Here is a 13,362-nt window from a genome sequence, read left to right as displayed (position 1 = left end):
AGGGTCCCTCGGCACTGGCAGGGCAAAGCCCCCGCGGTCAGGCCCACCCCAGACCCCTTCACAGCCTCCAAAGACTAACTCAGGAGATGGCTGGGGCTGTTAATCTCATTTGTGTACTTAGTGAAATCACCATCTAACAAGGGAGCAGCCGGGATCGGAGAAGGTTGCCAGCACACCACTGTCCCTCCAGCCCCCACTGGCTGCTCTTCAGCAAGTGGGGAAGGGTCTCTGACATCCAGCCCCGCCCCTCCAGGCTAGAATTCACAGTGAGTCTACTATGCACCAGGCCCACGACAACCCTAAAGGCAGAAAATGTTCTCACCCATTTAACAGATGGGAAAACAGAGGCTCTGAAGCAGCTCACTGTGGCCGTTCAGGGTCGAGCCTGAGCACCGTCTTCCGCTGTAGAAATTCCCTCTCCCCAGAATAACGTCCATCCCAATCAGGCTGTGCCTCCCCGGGGGCTGGGTGGCCCAGAAGCCCAGCAGGGCCCGGGACTGGGCTAGCTTCCAGTGTGAGGCCAAAGCAGGCCCTCCCGTCCAGACTGGCCGCCGGGCCGCGGGAGCCTCCCGCTCACCTCGTCCGCTAGGACTGCAGCCGGCGCTACAGCCCGGAATCTAATTTCGCCCCTAATGAACTGCTCTGCCTGCAGGACACGCTGCCACTTCCAATCTCCAGTAGCGACGGAGCCCGGACTGCTGACGGCTGCTCCAGGCGTAAACCAGATGTGAAAAATCACTTTGAGATCCCGCCAGTGTTGGAGGGAGGCCAAGGCCGCACTCCTGAGACCCCTCTTCTGGAGCCAAGTCTCACCCGTGGGCGCGAACTGCCCCCAGCCCACCTGAGCCTGCTAATCAGAGAACGGAGGCTTCTTGGTGGCACCTACCTGCACCTAAGGCTGGGGGAGGTGATGGAGGTGCGACGGATGCCTCAACTGAGGAAGTCCCAGACCTCAGAAGGTCCGGCTCTTGGCCCGGCACTTGAGTCCCCCATAAACAGCCTTGGCCTGCCCAGACCCCACCCCCACCTCACTGCACCCATCCACCAACTGGCGCCCGTGGCCACCCCACAGCCACACCTTTCACACTAATGCCCCTTCCTCTCCCAACACCCAGGGCAGGAAGGTGCTCTCAGGGGACCCCTTGAAGCCCCCCACTGGCCAGTGACCTTAGGATGGCCAGGGTCCCTCCAAGGTCTCTCTGGACAGGGGGCCATGCAGGTCAGATGTCCTTCCCTCCCTGAGCCTCGCCCCCTAGTCATCCACCCATCAGAAGCCCCAAGTTCACAGGGGCCCCCAGCCCCCCTTTTGCCCACTGCAGACCTTGCCCCCCTCCCAAGAGAGCCAGCATCCTGGTGAAGTGCCAGGTGCTCCAGGACTGGGAGGTGTGCAAAGGGACCGAACCCAAGGGGCCCGGGCAGGAAGCCCGCTGGCTCAGCACACAATAAAGGCCATTTCCCCAGGTGCCTCCTGCTCGATCCTGGGAGACCGGGGTAATTACCACCTGGCTCACGCGAGCACACCCGAGGGGCTCCCCCCACCCCACACCCCGCCCACACAGGGGCTGCGCCACAGTTCCTACTTTGCACTCCTGGGTCTTCTCTGCCTCCCCAACCCCACCCTTCTCATAGATGATTGTGACCTCCTCCAGGCTCACAGCCTCCAGTCAGAACCCTTCTAGGTGTCTCCTTTCCTCCAAAGACCTCATCTTGGCTCTTCCATCTGATGCACCCTGTGTCCCGTGTCCACCATGCCCTTCTGCAAACACCTGCCACCCCCAACAGAGACCATAGGAAGTGTGCTTCGCTCCCCTCTTGTCTATTTCTCAGCTTCCGCAAGCCAGCTTCCCTGCCCCAGGGCCTTTGCACACACTCCTCTTACTGCCTGGAGTTCTCTCCTGCTTGCACATCCACCATAGGGCTGCCTCCTCCTTGTCCTCAGGTTTCTGACAGGCTGCCCAGCCTTCCTACACTGGTACCCTCTGAGCAGGGGTCCATTCATTTCCTCTCCTGCTCTCCCTGCTGGCCCCCGAGTACACAGCCAGAACCCACACACAGGGGTGGCATGTGCATCCTGACGCATGACAGCCAAGATGGCCCTCGTGAGGTCAGATCCAACTGGAGAGCAGCCCCCGGCCCCATTCAGACAAGGCTCCGTGGTGCATCCTGAGCAGTCTCTAAACACCACTGGAAAGAACTGGAAAGAAGAGGCCCATGGGTAGGAGGCCTGTGTCCTAGAGGGACCCAGAGAGCTTCCAAAGGCAGAGCATGGGGGTCCTGAGACCAGGGGGGGGCTTGGCCCTGTCTGAGGAGCCTGGCCACACAGGAACCCACAACAGGGTAGATGTGGCTCACTTCCAGCAAGGCCACACCCCAGAGAAAATGACGGAGGTAACTCGTGCCCGTCCGTACAATCACAGGGAATCCTTGTGCAGGATGAGGAGGGTTCCTCTGAGGCAGCCAGCACTGCTGTGGATGTGAGCTCTGGGGTCAGGACACAGCAGAACTATCATCTGCTGAGAAGACATCAGCTTTTGGGGAGAAGGTGCTCAGCAGTGGGATCAGTTAGGACCACGCCCCACAAAACATCCCACGTTCCCTACATGAGCACAGGAACCAACAGACCTGCCTCCCTGCCCCACTGCCCCCTGATGTTGATGGGACAGCCAGGCCTGCCTCCCCCAGGGTCAGTCTCCCCCAGACTCTTCCTGAAGAGCCTCCAACTGGCTCTTGGGCTGGCCCATCCCCTGTGCTCCCACGGCTCACAGCTCTGGCATACTGGTCCCCTAAAATCATCCCTAGTGAGTGTTTTCTTGGACTCCACTCACATGCCTCCAAGTGACAGGAGGCTCACCCACAGGCAGAACCCCTTTTTAACATGCCCCCTCCTTGGTCCCAGTCCTCCCCCAGGCATGTGCGTGGGGTCCATTCTCCAGGCCAGCACCCACAGCCACTGTCTCCTCCCAAGCTATAAGCCACTGAGGGCACAAGGTGAGGGGAGTCAGGGACAGGGCCACCTTGTCACCCAGGGAGCACCAGGAGCTCTTATGACAGAGACAAAGCCCAGTGCTCGCCAAACAGGCACATGTAATTCCACAGGGAAACTTCACAATACGTCGTTAGCGTGGAAAAGGACTAGAGAAGTCTGAATCCTATCTCGTTTAAAAAACGCATAGGATGGGCACAGATGCCTGAAAATAAACCAGGTGACACAAACGTTCTTCCCGTGTTTGACTGTATCTTCCCAGCTCCCCACGAGGGGTGTGTATTATTTCTGTCATCAGCAAAGACGACAGACCATACCCAATGGTTTAAGAAGCTGCTGGCGCCCCTCACTCAGGCAGGGTTGAAACACCTGCTTTCCGTCCATGCCACGTTCATTCAGCTTTTGGCTAGTTAAGCCACACATGCCTCAGACACGCAGGCAAGAATGCTAACTGGGAAGAAAGGATCGCTGGGAGCACAAGCTAAATCTGGAGATGCAAGCAAGTGGTCCAGGTGAAAAGGGCTGGTGCTTGTGCAGCCTCCCCAGCCCCTTCCCCAGCACCAGCCAAGGGGCCAAGGGGCCCCTCACGCCCCATGGGCCTTGGCTGGTGCCCATGAAGGGCCAGGGCCGTGGGCTCCTGTTCAGCACCATGGCCAGCACCATGGCCAGCACCCTCTCCTGCCCAGCACCATGGCCAGCACCCTCTCCTGCCCACAGGCCTGGGGTAGGCCAAGGGAAACCCACCTGCTTCTTCTTAATCCCATCTGGGACCTAAGCTCCAATATGCTCCCCTGCTCTGCCCTTGTGCACGTGATGAACAGCACACTGGGTCAGGCCCTGCCCTCCTGAGGGAAGCTCACTGAGGGTCTGTCTGTGGGTGAACAAACTCCCATGGGCCCAGCAGGCTCCTGCGGCAAGCCGTCGGCTGCTGGGCCAGAATCGGCACTTCCACATCCTCTCCCAGTGAACTGGCTTCTCTCTGCGCCTCCTGCAGCTTGTCACCACCTCCCCACAAACCTGGGGTCCCAGGAGAAACTGGCCTTTTCCTCCAAACACTTCAAACATTTTTTTCCAAGCCTAAATGGAAAAGCAAACTCAGAAGTTCTAAGCTCTCTAATTCCGTGGACGGAAAGAGCAAAGCAGACAAGACCTAGGGGGAAGGAGTGCAGCTGGGCAGGGGACGGCCGCACCCTGCAGGCCACCAGGAACAATCCAGGGGGATGCCCTCTGCGGCCGGGCTCACTCGGCACTACCCATCCATCCACTGTGAGCAGCCGACCTGCCACCATCACAAATGATTAAGGGACATCCGGGTACACTGTTACCAATGACTCCCATTAGGACTTTCTGTACATTTACAACATTATTCCAAGTAATCCAAAAAAATTAGAGACCTAATTGTATTCAGGCTACATAACCAGTAGAGACTAATGACACTCAGCTCTGCAGCACGTCCTGGAGATGAAAGTCAGGCTCAGGGCTGACCCGGAACACACCCATCCCCCATTTTCCCCAAGGGGAGCAGCCGTGGCCCCAACCTTCATGGTCTCTGCAAGGAGCCGCCAGGAAAGCCAAGGCCCTGTCCCCCCAGCATCCCTTCCCTTCAACTAACCCCAGGTGCTAAACAGTGGGACCAAGATTCTGGGCAGCTGGTGGCTGGGGGGGAAGCCAGAACCCCCCCCAAGTCAGGTCACCTCTCCCATTTGTGGGGGGCTGTTGGAGAAGGCCATGACCTCTTTGACCCAGCACCTGCCAGGCCTGAATCCCAGCTGCCCCACTTACCATCAAGTGGCCTTGAGTCCATGACCACTCACCTGGGGTCCTGACCTCAGCATCTGGGGGCTGACGGACAGCAGGTGTGTGGAGCACCTGAAAACAATCCTGTTCCCACCCCTGCTCATCATCCTGGAGACTCGGGGAAGGGTCAGAGGACCCCCTTTCTGAGACCTGACTGCCCCTGTGACTGAACCCCGCAGGAACCAGAGTCCGGGGGGCAAGAGGAAGGGTTAGGTTCAACACCTCACTGGGGCCAGCATCCCCAAGGGCCACAGTCCCCTCTCTGCACCGGGAAAGGGTGAGGCTACTGGTGTATGGCAGGGTTGGTGGTGGATTGCTTTAGGGACAAGAGGCTCCTTAATCAGCACTCAGACCCACAGCCAGTGCCCATCAGTGTGACTATACCAGGCCCTTCCTTCCCCACAATGAGCCCCCAGCCTAGTCCCCTTGGGCACCCCACGAGGACCCATCCTGCCATGCTCAGCAAGACCCTTGCAGAGAAAGCCGCACAAACTTACTGAGAGCAAATCATTCTAGGAGCACCTACTCCCCTGGAAATGTGGAGCGGACAGCTGCCCCTAGGCAGCTCAGCCGGAGGGCCCCCAGTCCAGGGACCCTGCAGTCCTCAGGGCCTTCAGCATGACCTAGACCAGCTTCAAACAATAAAAACTCCAGCCCTCCCTGCCCCCAGCTCCAGACCAGTCCACCTACTGAACAGCCCGTGGACCCCCTCCCCTCCGACTCTGTGGCCCCAGCTTTTTAAATTCACATGAGGAACAGGCTACAGGGAGAGCCATCTCTGCCACTGCTGACCCTCTCTGACACGCATGCACCTCCCCAAGAACTACAGGAGAGCAAACTCACTCCGGGGGTTCACCACTGTGCCACCAGCAGCTGGGAAAGTGAGCTGAGAACGAACGGATCAGTGCAACGCATCACCACCGCGAAGGGTGGGGCCCAGCTGCTGAAAGGGGCCCCGGGGACAAGGACAAACGGGACTCATTTCCAGAAGCACTGCTTTCTTCAAAACCCTCCCCCCAGCACAGACGATGTTCTCTGGGGACAATCTTAGGTCTGCACGGCCCTCTTCTTCGTACCTAGGACCCAGCTAAGCTGTTCCAGCTTTGCTGGGCAGGGTGGACGGGTGCCACACAGCCCCAACAGGAAGACACACTTCCTCCCGCAGCGACGGCCCGGCGCATCGTCACAAGTGAGGAGCCGTTTTAAGAGGCTGCTGGAGCTGTCAGCACATTGCTGCTGGAAAGCACCACTGAGCTCCAGCCTTGCAGAAGAAAGCAGCCGTGCCCGCAGCGTCTCCCACGCTCTGGGGACAGCGCGGTCGAAGGTGGGCTCAGCCTTGAGGCCCACACACACCTAAGTCACTACATGACTTAGCCGAGGATGGTGGGGGGGAGGGGGCTGGTCGGGACGCCCAGGCGGAAACCAGATGTCCCCGGCGAAGTTCTTTCAGGTCCCAAGAGTCCGCCCGTCCAACCCACCCGCAACAGTGTTCTTCAAGCCCAAACCGTTCTGCCTCCGTGTCTGGAGGCTCAGGATGCTGGGGATGTGTGCCATTCGGCTGTGGACAGAAGACGTGTCCCCGGACCCAGGCGGCTGTAGAGCAAGCAACTTCCTTCAGGAAAACAGCAGGTCCCCCTGCAACACACAAGCAAGCGTCTGAAGTGTCAGAGGCCTCATGTTCACATGCGGGCTCACTAACAGCAGCCACAAACCTCCTGATCCAGGCCCGGCTACTGGCTGATGGCTGAGGACTGGCCGTGGCTGGGCCGAGGGGCAGATGGCTGAGGGCGCTGTCCAGGACATGCTTGCTAACCGTCGTCCACCTATCTGACCAGTCTCTATGCAGGACGACGCTTTTCATTTTGCTAAGCCACAACCACGGAGACCTGGCAACAACGGCCACGAGCTTCGTGAGCGCCACACACATCAAACACCACGCCGAATGATTTGCAGGAGATGAACACGGAGCTCTTAGCCCCCGTTACAGACAAGAAGACTCGGTCCCGGGACGTCAGTGGAGGCAGGACCCCAGTCAGGTGAGCCTAGAGCTAGGGGTCCCCACCGCTCGCCGTCTTTCACAGGAACGTGCCCTCTGGACCATCTCCACTGGCTACAACGTCACGCCATGAATAGTGAGCGGTTAAGTGACACACCCAATAGGAGGAATTGAGACAGCATGACCTCAGCGAGGGCGAACGTGGTGACATCCGCTACCAACGCGCCCCCTGCAATGTCCATCCAGGAAGACCCAACATTTGTACTTGAGAATACTTAAAAAGAGCCACCTGAGAGGTATCCCAGCACCATCACGGTAACACAAGACATTGGGCACACACCAGTCACCGATGTCCCTTATAAGCTCTGCCCCCGAAGGGGAACAGCCTGCAGCCCAGGGCCCATCCGCCATCATGAGCCTTCTAACAGGACGGGTCCTGACGCCCAGACCTGCCTCTGGCCCCACCCGCCCTGTCCAGCCTCGGGCAGACGCTCAGGGGGCACAGAACACGCACTCCGTGGGCTTCCCTGTCCCGCACAAAGGTTCAAGCCTCTGAGGGGTCTCCCCTCCCCTCAGCCAAGACCCCGTTGTCAGTGCCTCCCGTGAAATGTCCCAAGAGCTCAGTCCTCTGGACCTTATACCTTCTACGGGACGGGTAGAAAGCCAGCTCCCAAAGGTAGCCCTGTGGCTCCACTAACAAGGACCCAGAACGTCTGCCGAGTAACGCTCATGCAGAGACCCACAGGGCCTGCCTCGGTCAGGCAGGTGTGCACGTATTAACAAAGATCTGCGGATTAACGTGTTAACTAAAATAAACTGGTAAAACCCAACCTGGAAGCACTCCATCCAGGGGCGCCTGGGGGACTCAGTCAGTTAAGCATCCGACTCTTGATTTCAGCTCAGGTCATGATCTCGAAATTCATGGGTTCAAGCCCCATGTCAAGCTCTGTGCTGTCAGCACAGAGCCTGCTTGGGATTCTCTCTCTCCCTGTCTCTCTGCCCCTCCCCGACTGTTCCTGCCCCTCTCTCCCTCTCTCCCTCTCTCTCTCTCTCTCAAAATAAATAAAAATAAACTTTAAAAAAAGAAAAAAAAGGAACTCCATCCGGACCCTGCCTGTGCCTCCTGGAAGTAATCTGGCTCGGTAACCTGACCTTCTGGGGTTTAAGCTTTGTTAGAAGCAGGGTGGCCCTCCCACCACATGGTGAGCATCTGGGGTCTCAGGGTCCCCAACGCACAGTGGTGCCCACGTCACTAGCCAAGCCGAGCCTCCCTCCTTCTGAGACTTCGGACTTGGAATATTTGACTTGTACGGATTTCTAAAAAAACCGAGATTTTTTTTCTGCTTGAATCTGTGAAGCTGTCCAGCACTGAGCCTCCCACCTACCCTATCGCCTTGCAGACCCAAGAATGTGTGTGGACACTGACCCCGTGTGACAGTGGACAGTGATCAAAAAATGTTATACTGGTACAGAGTGATCTCACTTTCAACGGAGGGTGGGAAGTTCTGCAAAGACGCCCGAGGTCTCCAGGCCAGCGAGGATGGTCTGCTAAGCCCTGGTTTCCCTGGAAACCACAACTCTCCTGGCATTCCCACCTTTGTGGAATTTTCCATAAGATTCTCCAAGTCCCAGTGGACACTTTCTCCCCAGGCCTATAGAGAGGTCTGCGACTGACAAGCAGTTGAGAATACAGCCTTCTTCTGGAAACACAGAATGCTCCGTCAGCAGAGGAGGGACCCTGCCACCACCCCGGGGCCACACTCAACCCCCAAATGCAGTCAGACCAAGGAACAGAGTGGCCAACACTCAGGGTCAAGGCTGAGGGCCAAGGCTCCACCTCCCACCCAGGTGGCCCACCGGTGGCAGATGAGCGGGAGGGGACAGCAGGCGGCCTGTACGGGCCAACAGTGTGACCCCACTTGGGTTAGCCAAGGCCACGCAGGGGACTGGAGCAAGGCCATGAAGCCCCGGACCCCAGCCTGCTGCTGGAGGGGGCAAGAGGTCACACGGGGCCCCACAGCCCCCAGCACCGGCCCTACAGCAGATGCCATCTGAGGACACAGAGGGCTTGGCAGTCGAGCCCAAGAGAAAACAGCTCACAAAAAGTGAGCCAGTCAAGTGAGCCCAGACTTCACGGGCTCAGCCCCGTGGCCGTCACCGGCATTTTCCACCCGGCCTATTTTAAATGCAATTTCATCCTGACAACTTAAAGTGGCTTTCAGATGTTGGAAAGGTTGAGCAATCTGTACCCCCAAACTCTCATCTCCAAGGCAGAGACCCCTTTCAGCCTGAGTGGGGCAGCTCCGGAACCCTCTCAACCTGGCCTGGCCTCAGTCTCCCCACCAGTGAGAATGGGCACCTCCCAGGCTCCCAGGGACACATCCGAGACCCACACACTGTAGACACAAAATAAACCCCACCCCCAGCTGCAGCCAGAGAGACCACCCTAAGGAGATCCCCTTGAAGGACTCCCATCGAGCACGGGGGACACACCCCTGAAAGGTGGCCTAAGCCTTTTCTGTGGCTCACATCTGCTTTGAGAAAGTCATGAAGACTCCAGACCTTCTATCTCGAAAACCCTCTCACACAAAAACGCCCCCGCTGTCAGGGTGCACAGAACGTCCGAACCCTGAGGCTCCAGCCTGAGGAGTGAGGAGGGGCAGGCAGTGGGGAGGAGAGGAGGGGGGTGAGGAAAATCTGTGGGCCTCCTGCAGCTGAGTCTGACCCCTTTCCCGCCCCACACGCCCAGGTCCTCAACACAGGGCCCCACCCAGTGCTGACAACACGGTCAGGTCCCCGGCAACCTCACCCTGGACCCACGTGCAGCCTGGGCTGCTCACCCGAGTCTGGGTGGGCCGTCACATGGGGCAGGTCAGCCGGAGCTGGCTGTCTATCTCGCTACGAGCAGAGGAAGGGACCCTCCAGGGGCGTCAGGGCTGGCGGGGGGGGGGGGGGTGCAAGCTGTTTCTGCCCAGGAGGGCCCACACCTCAGCCGGTGTCGGATCCCCCCTGACGCAGGGAAGGCTCCCGTCTCCAGAAGCAGGTCTCAAAAAGCTCACACCAGGAAGGAGTGATGGCCATAGCTCTGGTCCCAGAGGCGTGTCTTCGGAGAAAGCCCCTTCCACAGACGGAAGAGGGGGAACCTGCCTGAGGCCCACCAAGCCGGGAGGCCACAGGGTGGCCACCCTCCCTCCCCACCTCTGAGAACCACTGCCCCCAGGATCCCCTGGGATACCCAGAGGGGCTGGCACACCTCCATCTTCCAGAAGCCAGGCTATGGTGGCAAAAGGAGAAGAAATGTGGTCCCAGGGGGCTCAGGGCTGCCCCAGGCCCGAGGACTCCTTTCTGGCCGGGACAGACTGTATAGGCCTTGTGCCTGCCCTCCACTGGCTTCCCCAGGCCCACTCAGCGCCAGGCAGGGAAGAGGGGCTTGGACTTCATTTAATTAATGAATCAACAAACCAAATGACACTCAGATACGGGCCAGTCCTTGTGCCGGGCAAGGGGATGCGAGGGTTGCCGCACCGTCGAGTAACCTGGGCCTCGAGCAGGAGACCAGCACCAGGGTGGGGCTGGGCCCCAAGCACGGGCACAGGGACGGGGGAGAACTCCACACCTGGGGGCCTGGGGGCTGAGTAGGAGCTACAAAAGCAGGCAGAAGACACGTCACCATCCGGGGAGAGCCACTGGGCCACCCTGAGAGAGCAGCTCAGGTCTCCGGGGCCCTGGGAACAGGGAGTATGATGCCCATTTCACTGTGGGAAGACTGAGGCCTGCACATTCTGTGACTGCACTCAAGTGTCGAACCCAGCAGCTGCCGAGACCTCTGCTCCCCTCCTGCTAGTGAGCGAGGCGGGGGGGGGGGGGGGTGGTTGGGGGGGGAGGGGTGCGGAGAGAGCTCTGTGCCCTCGGTAGAGAAGCAGGAAGGGGCCGAGCAGGCCGCCTGGGCAGCGAGGACCATTGTCCCCCATGCCCCCACACGCCACGGGTCTGGACATCCAGGCTCACAGACACCGGAGGTGGACCCCAGCACAGACCCCACAGACACGAGAGCCGCAACCAGACTCAGGCTTCCCTCACGCTCTGCTTTGCTCTGCTCCCCGTTCTGGATGCTGCAGCTTTTAGGGGGCAGGAGGGGCTGGCTGCTTCAGGGGTTAGGGTTAGTGGCAGGGAGGAGCCACTCAGGGCTGGAGACGGGGCCACACAGACGGGACCCCCAGGACGTCCTTTCAGCCAGGGACGTGCAGGGCCAAGGCACAGCGCTCGCTCCGGCAGCCGCACCACGGGTCTGGCAGAGGCACCCAGGGGCTGGGGGCGGGCTCTGGCCCACATACTGGAGGCCACCTTGGGCCGCGAACGGGATGACCAGAGCTGGTCCCACCAGACGGGGAGGGAGGTGGTGATAGGAGGGCCACTGGTGAGGAGACACAGGGCTCTTCCCAGGATGAACAGCATACCTGAGTACGCCTACATGGGAAGAGCCAGTCCCCTCACTGGGGCCGGTGGGGGGGGGGGGGGGGGACACTCATGTTGCCAGAACAGCCCCGCCCGTCTGGACTCCCAGGTGGTTCAGCCCTGGGCCTGGAGACGTGCCCGAGGCACCTGCCAGGGCCGTGGTCCCTCCCCAAGACACCCTCCCCTCCAGCATTTCCCTCCCGGGGTGTTCTCCCCCATCCCACGGAGGATCTGTCCAGGGCACACACTCACAGGCACATGGGCACATTCATGGGGCACACACGCCTCCCGTCCTGAGGGGGCACATGGAGGTGCTTTCCCAGAATCCGTCCCTCAATCCCATCCCAAAATGCCTCTTTCATACAAAATGGCCGAGTCCCGGTCCCAGTCTAACTGGGATGGCAGAGAGCGCCTGCCTGCTCAGAGACTGTGCATGCCAACGGCCCAGTCCACACACAGCAGCTCCCGCAACACCACACACGTGAACACTCATGTGCGCACAAGGCCGGTCCGAGACCACCGGACCTGCCCCAGGAGCCAGGAGTTCCCCGAACAGGGCCTGGGAAACCAAGAGCCCGTTCCTGGGCCAGCAGCACCGCTCCTCCTGGGTGACCACTCTACCAAGGAGGGGCTCCAGAGCCCAGAATGTGCACTGCGTTAGACACATACCTGCCCCTCCAGCTGACAGGGGTCAGGGCTGCTGTGTGCGGGGGGGTGGGGGGTCCAGGCCGGACCAAGGAGAAGGGCAGGAACCGTGGGGCAAGACAGACCACAACCCTCAGCCTAGAGCTGGGAGAGGGAGGTAATATTTGGACACCCCTCCTCCCCATTTCAGCAGCCCTGAGGCTCACCCTAGCTGGAGAGTGAGCGGCTTGGGGGTTGAGGAACAGCGGGCCAGCCCCTTCCCCCAGCCCCTTGCCCTCTTCCTTGGGGGAGTCTAGGCCAGAGGGGGCCTCCAGGAGTCCAGATCCAGTGGCAGGACCCGCAGCGCCACCCTCCCTCCCGGCTGGCCCTTTGTTCAGCGCAGCGGCCGTGGGGAGGGGCCTCGGGCCGAGGAAGGGAGGCTGGGGCGCCGCACATCTCCCCATCCTGCGGGGGAGGGGCTGATGAAACCCAACCAGGCCGCTGGCGGTAGGGGGATGGCTCCCCCACACCCGCCTGAACGCCCGGGCCCCAGAACTCCTTCCAAATCGCACTACCGTCTCCGCCCTTCGCTTTAGCCAGGGAACGCGGTCCCCCGGCTCAGAGCACGACACCGGCGTGACCGACACGGGCGCTCGGACACACAGAGGCCCCCCCACCGCCCCGCGCCCCCCCGCCGGCGTGCACTCATAGAGCTCCCCCCCCCACCGCCGTGCGCCCCGCGACCCCGCCGGCGCTCACTCACACATAGGCCCCCCACGCTGCCCAGCGACCCCGCGTCCGCGTCCCCCGAGACCCCCGCCGGCGCGCACTCACCCGTAGGCCCCCCCACCACCCGAGCCCCCCGCTGGCGCGCGCTCACCTGCAGACCCCCCACCGCCCCCCGCCGGCGCGCACTCACCCGTAGGCCCCCCACCAGCCTCCGCGGGTGCGCACTCACCCGTGGGCCCCCCCACCGCCCCTCTCGCCCCCCGTCGGCGCTCACTCACCCGTAGACCCCCCCCACACCGCCCCTCGCGCCCCCCGCCGGCGCGCACTCACACGTAGGCGTGGTAGACGAACGCCCAGCCGCGCGGCCGCTCCAGCACGTTGTAGAGGAAATTCTGCAGCTTGCGGTAGAAGGCGTTGCGCTTGGGGGGCTTCCCGGCGCCCGCGCCTCCCGCGCGCGGCTTGCTCAGGATGCTGCCGCGCTTGGGGGCCTCGGAGCCGGCGATGAGCAGCGCGCCGTCCCGGGTGGAGTCGGGCGCGCCGGGGTCCAACCCCACGAAGCCCACCTTGAGCTTCTTCTCCCCGCTCGGGCCGGGGTACACGCCGCCGTTGCGCGACTTCTGCACCATGGTGCCGGGCGGCGCCCCGGCGGGCGCGGGCTCAGCGGGCGAGGCGCGCGGGGGGCGGCGCGGGCCCGAGCCCAGGCCCCCGGCCCGGGAGCCGCATGGCCGAGGCGGCGGCGGCGGCGGCTCCGCGCTCCTGCCGGCCCGGGCCGCGCGCC

The 13,362-nt window shown here is 61.3% G+C and overlaps 1 protein-coding gene across 18 annotated transcripts in view; it reads right to left on the bottom strand.

The window, feature by feature from the left end:
* Nucleotides 1-13,324, bottom strand: part of KCNQ2 (potassium voltage-gated channel subfamily Q member 2) — a 54,149-nt gene extending 40,825 nt beyond the window's left edge. For 6 of the 18 annotated variants that reach the window (XM_023250969.2, XM_023250974.2, XM_023250985.2 and 3 more), the window contains exon 1: nt 12,915-13,322. In XM_023250969.2, the coding sequence (XP_023106737.1) occupies nt 12,915-13,210 (296 nt within the window). In that variant the 5' untranslated portion in view covers nt 13,211-13,322. Of the gene's footprint in view, nt 1-12,914 lie in introns of all 18 variants that reach the window. The other 12 variants (XM_023250978.2, XM_023250972.2, XM_023250981.2 and 9 more) reach the window with 5 other exon arrangements.
* Between the last annotated feature and the right edge of the window lie 38 nt (nt 13,325-13,362).

This window comes from Felis catus, chromosome A3 (genome assembly GCF_018350175.1).
Source record: "Felis catus isolate Fca126 chromosome A3, F.catus_Fca126_mat1.0, whole genome shotgun sequence".
In the NCBI taxonomy this organism is placed as follows: Eukaryota; Metazoa; Chordata; class Mammalia; order Carnivora; family Felidae; genus Felis; species Felis catus.
This window is presented reverse-complemented; position numbering and strand designations above follow the sequence as displayed.